The 21,561-nt window shown below is 33.2% G+C and overlaps 1 protein-coding gene across 18 annotated transcripts in view; it reads left to right on the forward strand.

Moving 5' to 3' along the window:
- kcnt1b (potassium sodium-activated channel subfamily T member 1b) overlaps positions 1-21,561 on the forward strand; it is a 180,926-nt gene that overhangs the window by 9,248 nt on the left and 150,117 nt on the right. For 10 of the 18 annotated variants that reach the window (XR_012406481.1, XR_012406482.1, XM_073951608.1 and 7 more), the window contains exon 1: positions 20,732-21,090. The exons of the other annotated variants lie outside the window; for them this stretch is intronic. Coding sequence is in view for 8 of the 10 variants with exons in the window: in XM_073951608.1 (XP_073807709.1) it covers positions 20,945-21,090 (146 nt within the window). In the remaining 2 variants the exon portion in view is untranslated. Of the gene's footprint in view, positions 1-20,731; positions 21,091-21,561 lie in introns of those variants that run through there. 18 annotated transcript variants of the gene reach the window in all.

The following is a 21,561-nucleotide window of genomic DNA, read 5'->3' on the forward strand; positions in this document are numbered from 1 at the left end:
AATCTCTGTTGTGAAAAGGGGTGGGATTTAATGAGATGATTAGACATTAAAAAAGTGAGCACTTGGTCCATATTTGAAATTTTTGTACAGAGAGGTAATGTTTTGATCTTCAATTGGTCTCGATGCGATTTTGCAGGTCAGAGTTTACCAAACTTGAACTTTTCGATGCAGCAAACTTGCATGAGCATGAGCTTGCATTTCCAGTCTGTTGCATTCGCATGTGTATGAATGGAAGTCCACGGGGCGAATGAATGGAAGTCTATGCAGTGTGGCCGCAGTTTTAGCCCTTTTGAATTGTGAAGAACAATTGGAAAGTTAATTCTTACTGTAGGAAAATGTATTACAGTTTTTATTTTTACTGTGACTGTTGTCTGATGTGATCTTATGCTGTGTTCACACCAGACGTGGAATGAGCAGATAAATCACACTATTCGCGTGTAAATAGACGCGTGAACATTCGAGTTTACTCGCTTCATTCGTGCGTCAAATCCGCTTAACTAGCGCGTCAAATCAGCTTCATTCGCGTGTCAATTTTGCTTCATTCGCGCGTCTATATCCGCTTCATTCGCGCGTCAATATCCGCTTCATTCGTGCGTCAAATCTGCTTCATTCGCGCATCAAATCCGCTTCGTTCGTGCGTCAAAAAAACACTTCATTCGCGCGTCAAATCCGCTTCATTCGCGCATCAAATCCGCTTCATTCGCACGTCAAAAAACGCTTCATTCGCGCGTCAAGTTCGCTTCATTTGCGCGTCAAATCCGCTTCATTCGCGCGTCAAAATCTGCTTCACTCGCGCATCAAATCCGCTTCATGCGCTTCTCAAATCCTTTTCATTTGTTCGTCAAATCCACCTTATGCGTGTGATAAAATCCACTTCATTCGCGCGTCAAATCTGCTTCATTCGCGCGTCAAATCTGCTTCATTCGCGCATCAAATCAGCTTCATTCGCGCGTCAATATTAACTTCATTCGCGCATCAATATTAGGTTCATTCGTGCATCAAATCCGCTTCATTCGCTCGTCAAATCCGTTTAATTTGCGCGTCAAAATCCGCTTCATTCGTGCATCAAATCCGCTTCATTCGCGCGTCAAAATCCGTTTCAGGGTTTCGTAAAAATCATAAATGTAAATATAGTCATACATTTTTTTATTTATTTAATTTAATTTAATTTAATTTAATTTAATTTTTATTTAATTTAATTTTATTTTATTTTATTTTATTTTATTTTATTTTATTTTATTTTATTTTATTTTATGCAGATTATTTGAATAACTCATGCCATTTTTATTTGGTAATTACCATGTAATAATGGTCACACTAAAATCTTTTATCCTGTAGTTTAGTTTATGGTTGAGCAGTTTGATGCTGATCTCCTTTTTTCATTAGAGCTTGTGTTTCTATTTGTGTGTGTGTGTGTGTGTGTGTGTGTGTGTGTGTGTGTGTGTGTGTGTGTGTGTGTGTGTGTGTGTGTGTGTGTGTGAGTCAAAGGCTAATGCTTTATCGTGGTGTGAAATCGGGAATCTTCCCATGCCGCTGTCATTTCAATTATGATATTGTGTAGGGGAGTGTGTTTGTGTGTGTTTTAGGCATTAATAAATTATGTGTGTGTGTGTGATTTCTAAGTCCTGTGATTATCTCTAAGGTTACCCAGAGGTCCTTTCCCTCTGATTATTTCGCCTCTCTTTTGGTTTCATCACTTTTCCTTCCACTTCAGTTTCTGTCCATCCCGTTTTCATTGCTTATGTGCGTTTATATATTCACCCATATACTGTGTGGGAGTTGAAGTGGACTGAGGACATTCTTTCATGCCAAAATGACAGTACAGAAGCATTAACAGCAGCAAATGTACTGCGGCATTCTGATCTAAACAATCCAATGTGTTAATAATAATAATGATGATGATGATGATGATGATGATGATGTGTGTTTTAATCATATCTCAGCTTTTCTCCTAGTTTTTCTCCTAGCCACTTTTTTATATTGGACTTTAAGTAGGCCTGTCTCAATAATCAATAAATTGAATTATCATGCAATACTTGTAGATGACCTCAATAGTTTTTGCCGTTGCAATATACACTCAATGGCCACTTTATTAGGTACACCTTACTAGTAGTGGGTTGGACCCCCTTTTGCCTTAAGCACTGCCTTAATCCTTCTTGGTGTAGATTCAAAAAAGTGCTGGAAACATTCCTCAAAGATTTTGGTCCATATTGACGTGATAACATCACGCAGTTGCTGCAGATTTGTCAGCTGCACATCCATGATGTGAATCTCCCGTTACACCACATGCCAAAGGTGCTCTATTGGATTGAGAACTGGTGACCGTGTAGGCCATTTGAGTACAAGTCATTGTCATGTTTAAGAAACCAGTCTGAGAGGATTCGCACTTTATGACACGGCGCATTATCCTGCTGGAAGTAGCCATCAGAAGATGAGTACACTGTAATATTTTTATTAAAAAATTTTCACTGAATATATTTTTTGATGCATTAAAAAACAGTATTAGTAAACAGTTTATATTCATTAAAATAAGTGTTTGGTCAACTAACATCTTTAGGAAGATTATAAGAAGATTATACATTTAAATTCAAATGAGTTATTGCAAAATATATATAATATATATGTTACTCACCGGTCCTACTGCACCCAACCTGTGCTGAGCAGGGATCGAACCGGCGATTCTGTGTAGGGGAGTTGGTTGCTCTAACAAGGAGGCTAAAGACAATGGCTTCAAGTGTCTAAAGTTTACCTGCATAGCACTTCCCTAGCTGGCCTCTGTTACATATATAAATCTACATAATATACAGTTGAAGGCAGAATAATCAGCCCCCCCCCCTTTGATTTATTTCTTTTTTTCTTTTAAAACGTTTTCCAAATGATGTTTAACGGAGCAAGGACATTTTCACAGTATGTCCGATAATATTTTGTCTTCTGGAGAAAGTCTTTGTTTTATTTCGGCTAGAATAAAAGCAGTTTTTATTTTTTAAAAGTCATTTTAGGGTCCAAATTATTAGCCCCTTCAAGCTATATTTTTTCGACTGTCTACAGAACGACTGTCTACACTGTTATATAGAAGCGTCTTGAAAAATATCTAGTCAAATATAATTAACTGTCATCATGGCAAAGATGAAGTAAACCGGTTATTAGAAATGAGTTATTAAAACTATTATGTTTAAAAATGTGCTGAAAAAAATCTTCTCTCCGTTAAACCGAAATTAATAATTCAGGGGGGCTAATAATTCTGACTTCAACTCTATATATATCTACAAAATTTCTACTGAATTTTACAGTTTTTTTGATGGTTAATGGTTTTCTTGATATTTCTTGTTTATTCATTTGTTTCATATTTTTCTTCAACATATTAATTTTGTGTGTACTAATTTTTGGACTTTGGATTCTTAAGTAGGGCTGGTCGATATGGTAAAAATGCAGTCTCGATGAATTATTTTCCATATTGAACAATAACAATATGTATTTCGATATCAGTTGTTAATTCTTTCAGATTTAAAAGAGTATTTAAAAGGGTTTCTGCAGCTTTCAAAAAGTCAAATTTAAGACTTTTTAAGACCTTTCTAAGACCATGAAGAATGAAATTTCAGACTTATAAAGAGCTAAACGCTAAAATAATTTTTTTAATTGGCCAGAAGGAAAAAAAATCAAATTAGTTGTTTCCTCCCCACATATTTGAAATAATGTGTCAAACTCAGCAGACCTAAGCTGTACGTTCTTTTCAACATAACTCTTTAAAAGCTAAATGCACAACAGACTGTTGTAAACGGTTTTGAGATGTACTGTTGGTAATTGGATGTGTGTTGGATGAATTAGGTAGCTTCACATAAACAAAGGGAAATTAAGACCCGTTTAAAATTATTTAAGACCTACAAAACAATATTGCAGTAAATTGAAGACTTTTTACATTTTTATTTTTGAAATTTAAAACATTTTAAGGCTTGTTAAGACCCCGCAGATACCTTGGTATCCCAACAATGACTGAAGCCACAAATTAGAGGGTCGTTTATAGCATAACCTATTTTTGGCAGCCGAAGATTTGGTGCATCTCTAATAACAACGCACTTCTTGATTCCCAGTGTTGCACATTTCTGCTGTGTGATTGCCTCTTAGATCAATATAGAGTAAAAAAGTCTAGAGCTTATCATTGTTATTGACATAAATTTTATTGTGATTCGATATAATATCGTTTATAGGCCCAGCCCTACTCTTAAGTTTGTTTGTTTTTTTTGTTAGATTAGTTCCAGTTTTGGCTTTGCTACTGACTAATCTAATGTGTATACAGTATGCACAAATATATTATCGTAAAGCATCCTATATAGAAAATATTAATTAAAAATAGAGATCAGTGAGGGGTGTACTCATTTATACTGGCCACTGTATTGCTGTATATTTCTAGCATGAAGTCAATAATCTTATAGCGATGATGCAATGAGTCTGGAGGCTGCGAAATGACGTCAATATGACTGCATGAGTGTGGAGGTGTTTTTGCTGTGTGCTAATCTGAGAAGGAAAGGTGAGGGAGCTTTAGGGCCGTTCTTCAGCTGTTTTCTCCTGTGATGCAGTCTAGACTAAAGGCCAAAGTAGCCTCTGCATCACGGCGAGTGGGCGACTGCCATTTATTGTCAGAATATCCATCTTTCGCTAAAACTACCTGCTGCGCTGAGCTGCATTCACTGAAGTTCTTGCTCACTTAAATCGTGTTTTTAACTTTGTATGCCCAGAATGTTCTCATAAGTGTAAATGTGCTCATTTTATGTCAGTAGGATGAAGGAACTGTATGCATATTGAGTAGTAGCTTTTGTCATTGGTTGTATTTTATCTTTTTGTTCAATTAGCAACTATTTATTTTGTAAAGGTCAAGAAAAGAACGTAACAGCTTTGACAAACTTGTCTATTCACATGATTAAAAACAAACATGGCACAGGTGTGCAGCATAATAAGTAACTATGGCAACAAGCTAGTGATTAGAACAAAATAAACAACTAAAACAGGAAACATAATCACAACAACAACAGAATGAAGTCTTGAACTGAAAAACATGCATAAAATGTACACATTTTTGTCAACAATATGAAAAAAATGGTATGCATATTGAGTAACTTCTGTTATTGGTCGGTTGTATTTTAACTTTTTATTAGATAACTATTTATTTTGTTAGCATCAGGAAAAGGATGTAATAGCTTTGAAGTGTCTATTCACATGATAGAAAAAAAACAAGGCACAGGTGTGCAGCATAAGTGAAGTTTATTTATAAACTAATTTCGAGAGGATCACATGGTTTTGATTGCTTGCAGCTGGTCCAGCATTATTCAATTTATGATTAACCAATCAGACAATTCCTAAGCCACTATAAACACTTTAAGTTCCATGTAACAGCCATCTTCGTTTTTAAGAATCCCCCCTTCCACCCCAACTCCTCCTCCTTTCCTAGATGGGTGGCACGGTACCACAGTGGTTGACACTGTTGCTCTACAGTAAGAACGTCACTTGTTTTAGTCCTTACCAAGCCAGTCGACGTTTCTGTACGGAGTTTACACATTCTCCCCGTGCGCACGTGGGTTTCCTCCGGGTTCCCTGGTTTCCCCCCACCATCCAAAATATTAAACATTTTTTGTTAAGCTAGAAACTATTTATTTTTTTGAATGTCAAGAAAAGAACGTAATAGCTTTGACAAACTTATTCAGCCTTTTCGAACTGAATACCATGAATATGCATGATGTTAAAAAGCAACTTACTGTTTCTCTTTTAGTTGCTAGTGTTTATCAAATATGAATTTCCATTTCTAAACTCTAAACACTACACACTATACATTAGGAATACATTTTTATGCATTTTTTTTTTCATTTTGTGTTTAAATAGATACAATTGACAATCCAAAAATGTGGTAATTGAATATTTAAACATTATATATATATATGTGTGTGTGTGTGTGTGTGTGTGTGTGTGTGTGTGTGTGTGTGTGTGTGTGTGTGTGTGTGTGTGTGTGTGTGTGTGTATATATACAGACACTAAGCCTTAGACACTAAGCTGAAGGAAAATGAATGAATGGATATTCCAGTTTACAAAATACACAGGTGTTTTCAAACTCTTTGAAAGAAAATAGACCACATGGTATATGTATCATTTAAATGCATAACCTGCATTGTGTTTTTTATTTTATTTTATTTTTTTCCCCAACTTTTAACCTCGCAACCATTATTTACAATTTCATCTGAAAACTTAATCATAATGGCCACATACATTTTGATTAACAAATAGATTTTAGCCATCCAATACCTGTCAAAACCATAAGAAATCGTTTGTTGTTAATGCAAGAATCAGTGTATTTTTTTCCAAAGGATCCAATCTGATTTGTTGACGCTTCTCTTTCCCAAATAAAAGATTGTAGCAGTGCTGCAAATGAGACCTCTGGCTTGACAATTAAATTAGCCGACATTGTTGAAGCCCTGGCTGTCGAATGTGATAAGCTGTTTTAATGAAGGTATAGTGAAAGCGAGAGAACGCGTGTGAAGAGATGTCTGCGAGGTGAGCCAGAAGAGCTATTCAATGGAGGTGGAGATTTCAATCCCCTCATTACAGCTTGAGTGATTTCCACATCACCAGAAAATAAGGCTGCTTTCTTTTAATCTCATTTTATATTGCAGTATCATATTACACAGTGCCAACAGGTGATTTTATATAGACTCGATAATCTTGTTTTCTGTGGCACACATCAAGTTAGAACCATAAACTACGATGCTTCAGTAAGCCTCTTTGATGGGTTGTTCAGTAGTACACACAAAGATTGACGAATAGGGATGTAACAGTATCAGAATTTCACGGTACGGTAATACCTCGGTATGAATGGCACGGTATTGAATCATTACCGGAAAAACAAAACTAATGAAAATACTAAAAAAAGTGCCAAAAGTGTCAATGACATACAAATTAGCCATCTATCTGTAAGCTTTAAAACTGGAACTTAAATTTTTCAATTTTAATAACAAAAACTATTAAACCATATAAAAAAAATAAAGTTTCAATTTAGTATTGTTGAAAACTCATCACATTTAACATTTAATCACTCACTCACTTAGATAGAGATGGGTTTTAAGGAAAATGATCATATAACTATAATCTGGTAAAAGCTCTGGGCATGTCCCCTGCAACAGAAAAAAAAACCCTCTCATTTGGGACTGAGGTTTCTGGGACAGAGATATGACTTGGCCCAGGTTGACAGCAGTGGGTAACGTTGTGCATTGTCTTTCCCCCACTTGAGAGGACAAGCCATGAGTGAGATGGAGGTCTCTTTGCGGTAAAAGTCAATGTCTGCATCAATCTGAACAGTGTGCTGTGTTCTGCAATCCCCATGACTGTTATTAGTCGTATTCCCCGACTTATATTACACCAGTCTGGCAGTGCCTGCATACTGTTTTTTTCTTTGTCTGTCACCTTTTCTTCTTTCTCGTATCTTTTTAGAGAGAAACCGAAATGCTTCCACACATCCGATTTAAAACCCGCTTTAGGTTCGATCATTTCCAGCTCTTGTTTCATCCCCGCTACTAGCAGCACACTCCATTTCCGCATTACTGGATCTGTAGCGACAACAGACCGCAAAGGATGATGGCCACGCCTGGGCTGATGGGAATTGTAGTTTCCGCTACCTCCCGTTCGCTTCATTCGCCTGAGCAAATTTTCTCAGAAGACCTATAGTATCGAGTCATGCGACTACGGTAATATTGAAAAAAATTGCTATAGCGGTATGACGGTATTTACAATACCGTTACATCCCTACTGACGAGCGCTGAGCACCCGCAAATTTTTCCTCGATCACAGCCTGTTCTGTTGGTGAGCTTGTTAACTTCCAAATCGGGCTCAAATCAGGCTTAAAATCCTGTACTGTGAACTAGACTTAAACAACGCATCAAAGAGGCTCACTGACTCGTTGCTGACACCTCACAGTTTGAAATCCAATATCCAGCATGCTGAATATTCCAGAGCAGTCAGCCGACTCGACCCCACGTGCGGTCAGATGTAGTGACGAGCTGCAGCCAATGAGAGCATATCAGCATGAGCTGAAAATTCCATATAATAGCCATTTTCATTTTAAAGAATCCTCCCTTTCACCCTAACTCTTCCTTTCCTAGATTGCACAGCAAGATCGTCACTGGTTATAGTCCTTACCAAGCCAGTCGCCGTTTTTGTACGGAGTTTACACTTTTTCCTCGTGCGCATGTGGGCTTCCCCGGGTTCCCTGGTTTCCCCCCACCATCCGAAATTATGCAACTTAAGTTAATTGACTAATCCAAATCAGCATCATAGACATGCTCCTAGTAAGTAGTTATCTCTTAGGAGCAATCACTATCTGTTCATCAGCTGGGGAGTTCTCGAGATCTACCTGAGCTCAAACTCCCCTCTCGCCTTGCAAAGCTCAGGGCTCTCTCCCGGGACAGCATGACAAACAAAGTAATATAAATGTACATTAATTATGTCAATAATATGACAAACTCTTTTATTCACATGATAGAAAAAACAAGGTACAGGTGTGCAGCATAATGAGTTACTATTGAAACAAATTAGTGGTTAGAACTATATAAACAGCAAACATAAACACAAGAACAACACAAGGCAGTTTTTAACTAAAAAAAACTGTTAATAAAATGTACTTTTGTCAAAAATATGAGAAAAGTATGCATATTAAGTCGTAGCTTTTGTTATTGGCCATTCACACGAGCTGAATGGCCGTGTGCCCAGGAGCTCAATGTAGTAATTGCAAAGTTGTAACAATATTATTACAATGCTATTACAATGCAGTAATTAAAGATTATAACAATGTTATTACAATGCTATTACATTGTAGTAATTACAATGTAATAACAATGTAATTACAGTGCTATAACAATGTAGTCATTACAATGTTATAACAATATAATTACAGGACTATATCAATGTAGTAATTACAATTCTGTAGCAGAGTACTGTAGTAATTGCAGTGCTATATTTACAGTGATATATCAATGTAGTATTTACAATTCTTTAACAATGTAGTAATTAGAAAAATATAACAATATTACAATGTAGTAATTAGAAAAATATAACAATGTTAGTACAATGCATTTACGCTATTAAAATGTAGTAATTACAGTTCTTACAATGTAATTACAATGCTATAACAATATTGTAATTACAATGTTACTACAATGTTATAACAATGCTAGTACAATATAGTAAATGAAGTTATAACAATGTTATTACAATGCCATTTTAATGTAATAATTACAATGTTATTACAATGCTATTACAGTGTAGTAATTGCAGTGTAGTAATTGTATAAATAACCAAATACAGTTAGAAAAAAACATTTACATTCATAAATATTATCTTGAGTGTAAATGGATACAAGATAAAAGCTTGTAATTAAATATTACATCACAGATCTATTTACAATTTTATAACAATGTAAAATATTATTAAATTGGGATTATAATAACAATGTAATTACAATGCTATAACAATGCCTTAATTACAGTTCCCTAACAATGTATCTATATCAATGTAGTAATTACAGGCTATAAAAATGTAGTAATTAAAGCTGTATATCAATGTAGTAGTTACAATTCTATAACAATGTAATTACAATGCTATAACAATGTAGTAATTACAATGCTATAACAATGTTAATACAATGCTATAGCAATATACTAATTAAAGTGCTATAAAAAATGTTGTAATTATAATACTATATTTTATTACAGTGCTACAACAATGAAATATTTACAGTGATATATTAATGTAGTAATTACAATGCTTCAACAATGTAGTTTTTACAAAGTTATAGCAATGTTTTTACAATGTAATACAATGTTATTGCTTAGTAGTTACATGCAAGCAAAATTTTTTAAATTACATATGCACTGCATATATTTACTTTTAAATACTCAAATACTGTCCATTAAATATACTAAGCAACATTTCAGTTTCTAAATATTATCTTGGATGTAGTTACTATGCAATAGCAAGGTAACTGCAATGTAATGACTAAGTAATTACGCTTGTGATTATATATGTAATGTTTATTTGTGTATTCAACTATAAATAACCAAATACAGTTAGAAAAAAAAAACATTTACATTCATAAATATTATCTTGGGTGTAACTACAATCTAATTACAACTTAACGACACAGTAAATGCATACAAGATAAAAGTTTGTAATTAAATATTACATCACAGATGTATTTACAATGTTATAACATTGTAAAAATATTATTAAACTGTGATTATAATAACAATGTACTTACAATACTACAACAATGCAGTAATTGCAATGCTCTAACAATGTCATAAATACAGTGCCATAACAATGTATTAATTACAATGCTATATCAATGTAGTAATTACAGTGCTATAACAATGTAGTAATAAAGTGCTATTTCAATGTAGTAATTACAATTCTATAGCAATGTAATGACTGCTATAATATTGTAGAAATACTAATGTTATAACAATGTAATAACAATGCTACAACAATGCAGTAAATACAATGCTGTAACAATGTTAATACAATGGTATAACAATGTATTATTTACAATGATTTAACAATGTAGTCATTAAAATGTTAGAATAATGCTATTACAATGCGGTAACTACAATCTTATAACAATGTAGTTACAATTCTATAACACTGCAGTAATTACATTTATATAACAATGTCATAATTACAGTGTTTTAACAATGTAAATACAAATTTATTATATAATAGTTACATGCAAACTAAAAAACTAAAATGACATATGCACTGCATATATGTACTGCGTAAATACACAAATGCTGTACATGAAATATACTAACAAAACAAATATTCATAAATATTATCTTGGGTGTAACTACAATGTAATTACAACGTATTGACACAGTAATTGCGCACAAGATAAATGTTTGTAATTACATATTACATCTTAGATGTGATTACAATTTTATAACAATGTAAAAATGTTACTTAAAATGTACAAAGAAACTTACGTTTATAAATATTATCTAGGCTGTAACTACAATGTAACTGCAATGTAATTAAAATCTAATGAGATAGTAACTACAGTGTAACAACACAGTATTTGCACAGAAGATAAAAAGTTTGTAATTACATGTGTGCTGTGGACATTTACGTATACAACTATTAATAAATAAATACTGTACATGCAACATACAAAAACATTTACATTTACAATTATTATCTTGGCTGTAACTACAATGTAATTACTATTTTATGACATTGTAGTTACAATGTAATGGCATAGTAAGTACATTCAAGATAAAAGTTTGTAATGTAAGTGCTAATGCCCCAGTATAGTGAAGGGGGCACTATACAGTGGGCGCCTAAACCGAGGTCCTGACTCTCTGTGGTCATTAAAAATGTCATGGCACGTCTCGTAAAAAGTAGTGGTGTAAACCCAGTGTCCTGGCCAAATTCAATATTATTAGCCTCCTTAAGCAATATTATTTTTCGATTGTCTACAGAACAAACCGTCGTTACACAATGACTTGCATAATTACCCTAACTTGCCTAGTAACCCTAGGTAAGCCTTTAAATGTCACTTTAAGCTGAATACTAGTATCTTGAAAAGTATCTAGTCAAATTACTAATATTTAATTGTGGAAAAAATGTAGGGGTGGGGGTGGGGGGGGGGGGGGGGTTTGATGGGCTATAATTCTGACGTCAACTGAATAAGCGCACAAAATTCTAAATAAAATGCTCCCCATATTTTTTAGGCTGGTCAGTGTACTGTCCCTTTAAGAGTGACCCACCCATCACACCTTATGTCCATAAAAACAATGTAGTAGTCGCTGAGTGTGTGTTGTGGCCATGACAACTTATATTAGTGAGAACTACTATCATATCTTCGTCAGGCTGTCTGCTTTATTTGCCGTTTAAATCATATGCGAAAACTGTGATCAAAGCTTCAATAAAACCGAGTCCTTTTCTCAGTCCTTCTCTGTTTATGTTCATTTCAAATCACTGTAGTTCAAAAATTATAAAAAACGAGGAGAGATGGCAGTCGACAGTGCAGTATCATGTCCCTGATTAATTATTCAGTCCCCCTTACTGAAGAATGGCAGCCTATTAAGAGATTAGGCAAGAAATCTCTTTGGTATTTTTGGAATATTGCGATGATTGCATTGCAATTACAGGCAGACATTTCCCTGCTAAATAACATGCAGTAATAACACGGCTGCTGTTTATTATTCATGTCTTACCCTGTTTGTTTCCCTTCGTTTTCCTGGAGGTGCTGTTTTTAAAGCAATAACCTCAGAATGATTGAACTTGTTTTCCATTTCATTTTTTTGTGCTAAAGAGTGCTAATATATGGCTAGTGTTAACATCAGTCAATATTTGTTGTTTATCACAGTAAAAAATAATTCAATAATTCTTTCATTTCTTCTTTGCTTTCATTATTTATTTATTTATTTATTTAGTCAATTATTAATTCATTCATTTATTCATTTATTTATTCATTTACTTATTTCTTCTTTCTTTCTTTCTTTCTTTCTTTAATTATTCATTCATTCATTTACTGATTTCTTCTTTGCTTTCATTATTTATTTATTTGTTTATTTGTTTGTTTAATTAGTCAATTATTTGTTTGTTCATTCATTCTTTCATTCATTCGTTCATTCATTCGTTCATTCATTCATTCATTCATTCATTCATTGATTTGTATTGTTTCATTTATTCATTCATTGACTTCTTCCTTTTTTATTATTTATTTTTTTAGTGAATTATTCATTTATTCATTCACTCATTAATTTCTTTCTTATTTTCTTTATTTATTCATTAATTCATCCAATTAATTAATAAATTAATAGTTTTACATCATTGTTTCTTTTATCAATTTGTTAATTTATTATAAATTCATTCGTTCATTTCATTGTTTATTCATTCATTTGTTCATTCATGTACTTATTTATAAATTTATTTCTGCCTTATTTTCTTTCTTCATTTATTTATTCATTCATTCAGTTCATTATTTCATTCATATTTTATATTATTATTACATTCATTCATTTATTTTTCAATTATTCGTCTATACATTTATTATTCAGTCATTCATTACTTTCATTGTTTGTTCATTTATTTATTTATTTGTGTAGTCATTCATTCATTTCTTATCGTTATTATTTATTTACTCATTTATTTAATTCATTCATAATTTTCTATCATTATTTCTTTCATTCATTCATTTCTTAAGTCTTTCTTTCTTTCTTTTTTCTTCTTCTTAGTGTTTATCCATATTTATTCTCTATAGTTTTTATCTACTTCATTATGAAAAGTCAATTGTTCTTGCTTTTCTTTCTGTAGTGGTTCTGCCACACTAAAGTGCTCAATTTTCCTGTGAAATTTGCCATGAAATCTCAGAATTACAGCCAGCAACGGTTTCTCTCATTTAGATGTCTTTTGTACCATCTCTGTCTTGTGTCACCTGTGTGTGTGTGTGTGTGTGTGTGTGTGTGCGTGTGTGTGTGTGTGTGTGTATGTGTATGTGTGTGTGTGTGTGTGTGTGTGTGTGTGTGTGTGTGTGTGTGTGTGTGTGTGTGTGTGTGCGTGTGTGTGTGTGCGCATCCATTTAATGGAAAGCAATAATGTGGAAACGGTGTACATACAAGCATATTCTGACCACCAATCCAAACTGTATAAAATCAGCAAAGTGTTTTAAAAATTGGGTATAATGATTATTATCCTCACAGTTCATCCATTTAATATTAAAAAGCAACTTATTTGAATTAGATTATTACTTTCAGCAGACCGTAAATAACCACAGAAAAGCCCAAATTCTTTCTGCAGCAATTTTGCAGAAGATGAGCAATATCCAGAGGAACAAAACGGTCAAAACATGCATTCATTCATATTTAGTCGTTTATTTAGTTGTTTATAATTTATTTAGTTGTTGATTCGTTTATTCATGTATGTTTTCCTTTCATTTATTTATTATTTATTTATTTATTTATTTATTTATTTATTTATTTATTCTTTTATTTATTCTTTTATTTATTTATTTATTTATTTATTTATTCTTTTATGTATTTATTCATTAATTTAGTCATTTTTTCATTTATTTATATCATCCTTTTATTCATTAATTTATATTCTCCTTTTATTTGTTTATTTATTCATTCATTCATTCTATTATATATTTATTCATTCATTGATTGATTTATATCTTCCTTTTATTTATTTATTAATTTTTTTCCTTCACCACGAGGAGAGTAGAGAAAATACAGGGAGAGGGGGAGAAAGTAAATCATTAATAAGTGTGTGTATTATGAAAGACTCAGATTCATAGAATTGTATTGGAGAGGCATTGTGTGTTATATGCCATGCCAATAATATGCTTTATACGTTTATAAAAGTTATACATTACAAATACCCTTAAAAAAAAAAAAAAAAAAAAAAAAAAATATATATATATATATATATATATATATATATATATATATATATATATATATATATTAGTACTATATTATGTATAGTATTGTTTCAGTTAACTTGAACAAGTATACCATTAATTCGCACTAGTTTTATTAGTATTTTGTGCTTTAAAAAATAAGTAAAATCTTTGTAGACTATAAATACATATGTATTATATATCATTTATTTAAATATGTGAGCAAAAAATTGTAGATTTATTTGATTTTAAAATTATTATATTATTCTTATTTTTTAATTCAACTACAGGGGTGCGGCCGGCTAGGGGGCCTTACAAGACAATGTGCCCAGTGGCCCCTGAGTTTTTAATCCTGATGCTTGTAAAACTAACGTCACGGTAAAATACCAAGTGTAACATTATTCTCATGATGGATAAAAGAACAAAGCCAAACACATCTCTTGTTTAGAGCAACATTATTATTTAAAATCATTTGTTTGAGTTATTTTAATGGAAGTTTACTCAAACCAGAAATGCAGAAACGGTCATCAAATGCAGAAAAGCTGCATATAATCAGCAGAAGAGTGTCAAAGGAAGCGAGTGTTGATTTTGTCGGGTGTTTTTGTGATCTGACTGTGCCTGATGGGGCTTTCACACTGATTTGCTGGAGGAATGTGCAGCTCTCAGGCCTGTGTTCATGAGCAGTGACAGAAAATCAGCTCTGCACTCAAGACTTCCATCTGCTGTCGTCAATGGGGAAATGTGCTCAGTTCTGTCAGATGCTCTGCTGTGAGTTCTCTGACTGCGGCGTGACTTCTTCAGTGCGTGCAACATTTGTTCGCTTGCCTTTGGATAATTAGTGGTTAGCAGCTGATAAGTATAATCCACCAGTGGAGAAACAGGAAAAAATACAGCACGTTTACAGCATATAGTTAATGTGTTTTACCCAAGGATAAGCCACCACAGTTTATATGCTGTAATAAATTTTATTTATAATTATTTATTTAGTTTAATTAAGGTTTTATTACCTTTTACAGTGCATATGTTTATTTATTTAAGAGTCGTTTCTGCTTGTTTAGTTAAATCAGTTCAATTAGTGAATTAGTATTTATGTATGTATTTATTTTCATTTATTTGTTTATTTTTTATTTATTCATTTTATTTTTTATTTATTTTAAGTTTATTCACTTATTTTGTTTAAAGAATGGATTTATTTTATTTATGTTTTGTAGTTTTCTTTGTTTTATTTTTATTCATTCGTTCATTCAATAATTTTCCTTCGTCTTAGCCCCATTATTCATTAGGGGTCGCCACAGTGGAATGAACCACCAACTTATTCAACTTAGCATATGTTTTACACAGCGGATGCCCTTCTAGCTGCAACCCAGTACTGGGAAACATCCATACACACTCTTTCACACACATACAGTTTATGTTATTTAATTTAAGCATAGCGCATGTCTTTGGATTCTGGGGGAAACTGTGCCACTGAGCCACCGTGTCGCCCTGAGACATAATTTTGCCATTCTCAAAAATATATTTTTTATATACTTTAAAAGCATTGTAAATGCAAGTTGAGTATACTTCTTTGTTATTTCTACTTCTTTGTGGAGTTGGCATGTTCTCCCTGCATTCCTGTGGGTTTCCTTCGGTTGCTCTGGTTTCCCCCACTGTCCAAAGACATGCGGTACAGGTGTATTGGGTTGGCTACACTGTCCGTACTGTATGAGTTTGAGTGTGTGTGGATGTTTCCCAGAGATGGGTTGCGGCTGGAAGGGCATCCGCTGCGTAAAATATGTGCTGGATAAGTTGGCGGTTCATTCCGCTGTGGCGACCCCAGATTAACAAAGGGACTAAGCCGAAAAGAAAATGAATGAATGAAACAGACATATGCCAAGGTTTGAAAAAGATAAAGCTGTACTACACTTTTTTGTTCTTAATGTTTTATTCTTATTGTAGGCCTTTTATCTTTGAACAGTTTACATCATGTTTTAGCAAAAAAAGCTGTAAATTAATTTTGACACACAGCAATGTGTTTTATTTGCACACTAATCCCATACCGAAGAATAGATTGATTGATTGATTGATTGATTGATTGATTGATTGATTGATACTGTAGAATGATTGATTGATTGATTGATTGATTGATTGATTTGATTGTTTGTTTTTTTATTTATATGTTTTTACTTATTTATCTTTTCTATTTTCATTTATTTTAACTTTTTTCTTTACATATTTTTTACTTTATTTGTTTATTTATGTGTATATACTTATAAACCTCATTTATTTACTTATTCAATTATTTGTTTAATATGTTTATTACTTTTTTATATTTTGTACTTTATATATTTTTTTATTTAAGCGTATTTATTTGTTTTTTTGTTTATTTATGTTTGTTTATTTATGTGTATTTATTTATTTACTTTATTTATATATTTTTGTTTATTTATGTGTTTTTATTTATTTACTTTATTTATTTATGCTTGTTTATTCATGTGTATTTATTTGTTTACTTTGTTTATTTGCTTATGTATTTATGTGTATTTATTTATTTACTTCATTTATTAATGTTTGTTTATTTATGTGTATTTATTTATTTACTTTATTTATTTATGTTTGTTTATTTATGTGTATTTATTTATTTACTTCATTTATTTATGTTTGTTTATTTATATGTATTTATTTATTTATGTTTGTTTATTTATGTGTATTTATTTATTTACTTCATTTATGTATTAGCTTATTTATGTTTGTTTATTTATGCGTATATTTTATTTACTTTATTTATGTTTAAGTATTTATTTATGTGTATTGAATATTTACTTATTTGTTTACTTATTAACTTACATATTTTAGTTAATTTGTTTTATTTGTTTGTTTATTTGTTTTTTTGTTATTTATTTATATATTTTTTAACTTTTTTGTTTATTTATGTGCATTCAATTTATTTACTTTATCTATTTGCCTATTTATTTGTATTTATTTATTTTCTTATTAATTAATTTACTTATATATTTTTACTTTGTTTTTATTTATGTGTTCATTTATTTACTTATTTACTTCATTTATTTACTTATGTACTTTATTTATTTACTTATTTGTTTGTTAATTTTTTACTGATATATATATATATATATATATATCAAAAATATATATATATATAAAAATATATATATATATATATATTTTTTTTTACTTATTTATTTCTTTGCACAAGTACTTTTACCTTGCCAAAACATTTAAATATTATTATTTTTAATTATTTGCATTGAACTTTTAACTTAAATTAAGCTATAATAAAGCACATCTCTTTCTTTTATTGTTGCTTTGGTTAGTGGTGTGTGAATATTCTAGTAGATTCAGATTCAGAGTTTGCCTCACCCCTCCTGAACTCATAAAAATCAATAACTCTCTGTCTGTAACAACAACGCTTTCTCATGGAAGATTGTGTAAAAATGTGCAAAATGTGTCTTCTTCTGACCACAAGGTGTCAGTGTGATGTTTCTCTGGTGGATTTCCCTGTCTGGTGTTCGCATAATCATGTTACATAATCTTCATCTTCAGTGCAGAGAATGCCAGAGAACAGACTCCCACTCCGTTCTCTTCAATATATAGTGACTTTTCTTTCAGATCCATGTTAAATGTTATTTACATAAAAGATTTTTGGACTTTGATGTTGTGGCACGGTGACTGAGTTGTTAACACTGTCGCCTCACAGCAAGAAGGTCACTGGTTTGAGTCCCAGCTGGGCCAGTTGACATTTCTGTGTGAAGTTTGCTTGTTCTCCCCGTGTTGAATTGGGTTTCCTCCGGATGCTCCGGTTTCCCGCACAATCCAAAGACATGCGCTATAGGTGATTTGGTTTAACTAAATTGGCTATAAGCGGCGAGTCAGTGGCGCAGTAGGTAGTGCTGTCGCCTTACAGCAAGAAGGTCGCTGGTACGAACCTCAGCTCAGTTGGCGTTTCTGTGTGGAGTTTGCATGCTCTCCCTGCCGTCGCGTGGGTTTTCTCCGGGTGCTCCGGTTTCCCCCACAGTCCAAAGACATGCGGTACAGGTGAATTGGGTAGGCTAAATTGTCCATAGTGTATGAGTGTGTGTGTGAATGTGTGTGTGGATGTTCCCAGAGATGGGTTGCGGCTGGAAGGGCATCCGCTGCGTAAAAAAACTTGCTGGATAAGTTGGCGGTTCATTCCACTGTGGCGACCCTGGATTAATAAAGGGACTAAGCCGACAAGAAAATGAATGAATGAATGAATAAATTGGCCATTGCATGTGTGTGAATGTGAGAGTGTATGGGTGTTTCCCAGCACGGGGTTGCAGCTGGATGGGCATCCGCTGCTTGAAACAAATGCTTGAATAGTTGGTGGTTCATTCTGCTGTGGCGACCCCTGATAATCAGGAACTAGCCGAAGGAAAATAAATAAATGGATGAATAAATGAATGAATGAATGAATGAATGAATGAATGAATGAATGAATGAATGAATGGTCTTTAATGTACACTATTTGATTGTGAGTAAGCGTATAAAAGATTTTGATGTATCATTTTCAACAGCTCATCAAATCAGTGTTGGAGTGTAATGACAAATGCTTGATTCTGATTGGCTGGTAAACATTCTATAGTTGTGCAATTATTTTCTGATTAATGGATAAGCTTAATTATAGTTGCAGGTAGGTCTTGTTTACATTGAACACTGACAAAAATTATTCATTAGATTTACTAAAAAAAATAAGGTAGCTGGTTGCAAACAGGGCAGCATGGTGGCTGTGGTTAGTACTGTCACCTCACAACAAAAAGGCCACTGGTTCAAGTCCCAGCTGGCATTTCTGTTTTGAGTTTGCATGTTCTCCCCGTGTTGGTGTGGGTTTCCTCCGGGTGCTCCAGTTTCCCCCTCAGTCCGAAGACATGTGCTATAGGATGAACTAAATTGGCGTAGTGTATGAGTGTGTTTGTGAGTGTGAGAGTGTGTGAGTGTTTCCCAGTACTGGGTTGCAGCTGAAAGGGCATCCGCGGCATAAAACATTTGCTGGAATAGTCAGTGGTTTATTTCACTGTGGCCACCCCTGATAAATAAAGGACTAAGCCGAAGGAAATGAATGAATGAATGGTTGCAAACAATTTAGAGTATTTGGGCTGAAATTAAGCAAACAAATAAATTTAGTAACGTTCAACCTAATTTGATTGTTTAAATTTAGCCCACATAAATTGTTTGCAACCAGTTACCTTGAAAAAATTTAATAAAGTGAATATATTTTTTATTGCAGTTCTATATCTCTACGTCAAATTGCAGTTAAGTCATCATCTTTGCTGTCGAAATAATCTTTTAAAATTTCCCAATGTCCCAACAAATAGAAGGAATTGAATTATATTGTTTTATCCAGTTGTCTACATCAGACCAGAATTCTTCTAATCCTTTAAGTATACACCGCAAAAAAAAAAAATGCTTTTCTTACTTTGATTTTTTGTCTTGTTTCTAGTCCAAATATCTAAAAATTCTTAATTTGAGAAGAATTTTCTAGACAAGCAAAACATATTGTCTTGTTTTAAGAAATAATCTGCTAATATAAAGAGATTTTTACCCTAAAACAAGCAAAAAAATCTGCCAATGGGGTAAGCAAAATAATCTTGTTTTTTCTTTTGACATATTATTTTGCTCATCCCATTGGCAGATTATTTTGCTTGTTTTAGGGTAAAAATTTCTTTATATTAACAGATTATTTCTTAAAACAAGACAACATGTTTCTCTTGTCTAGAAAATTCTTCTCAAATTAAGATTTTTTTTTTTAGATATTTGGAACAGAAACGAGACCAAAAAAATCTAAGTAAGAAAGCATTTTTTGCAGTGTACAATGAAGATGTTCAACAGTTTCACTATTGCTGAATTGGCAAACATTACAATTTACATTAAATCTTTTTACTCAGAAACTCCTTTGCAAGGTAAATATTATCATTTTAAAATGTGCTTTGTATTACAAACTATGTTTGTAACGACGGCACTTGCGACCTTAGTTTGCTAACGACGATTTTCGGAAACGCACCCCAGAACATTTGCAGGAACAACTGCATAGCAACACCATGGCAACCAGCTAAATCATTATGTAACCTTATAACGTGAATAACCTTAAAATCACTTCATTTATGATCAAACTGCAGACAACGCGTGATATATACAGGTCATTATCTTCACCTTTCATCTCTCCGTTCATGCCATAGGCTAATGTGGTATTATTTAGCAGTTATTGAGGCGAAGCTTGATGTCTTGGTTTTTGATGTGGTAATGTGATTCGATACAGACACACTTCTGAGCGGGACTTGCGCAGTTGAGCTCGGAGAGTCTTGAGATCACACCAAAGCTCTATTTCTTCAGTCACGAGTGTGTATGTGTGCGTGTTGCGCGATTAATTTCCATCCTCGACGTCGTGCGTCCGCCAGCAGGTGCATTTGACTGTAGAGTGAAGCATGAGCGCGCGCTGACAGACTCCAGCGTCCATCTCTGCTGGTAGTAACTTGTGTGAATCTGAAGAAGGAGATGGCAGGTGCCAAAAGAACCGAGTCGCCGTCTGAAATCGATTCGGACGTGAAGACAGAAGCAAGGAAATCTTTCGAGCACATTTGGCTCAATTCTGCGGTGCCCGTCCGGACCATGGGGTCTTTTGAGAGCGATGCTGGCCAAAGGTACCGCAGTCCCGCTTCAAACAGCATGTGTGTGTGTGTGTGTGTCACTGTTTGATAACAAAACTGCAGCATCCTCCAGCACGCGCCACATTTACTGAGAATAACTCACAGCTGAGGCGCTATAATGTCGATTTATGATTGATGTTAACGACAAAATATAAGCATATAGTACTGTAGTTCGTGTTTAGTGGAGCTTGCATGAGTGGATCTCAGTCAATATTCGGTTTAATAACGATGTTCTACGCATAATACTATATTAATTTGCCTCAAAGATTGCATGGATCCAACTATGGCATGAATAATTTAATATGACTGACACAGAGTGTGCTGCATCTTTCTGGAAGAGCTCTAGCCATCCAGTCAGCTTTTTATTACATTTAAAGGGATAGTTCACTCAAAATATGAAAATGTACTCATTATATATGAGTTTCCCTTTTCTTTTGAACATAAAATAAGATGTTTTAAAGCGAG

This window comes from Danio rerio, chromosome 5, assembly GCF_049306965.1.
Source record: "Danio rerio strain Tuebingen ecotype United States chromosome 5, GRCz12tu, whole genome shotgun sequence".
NCBI lineage: Eukaryota > Metazoa > Chordata > Actinopteri > Cypriniformes > Danionidae > Danio > Danio rerio.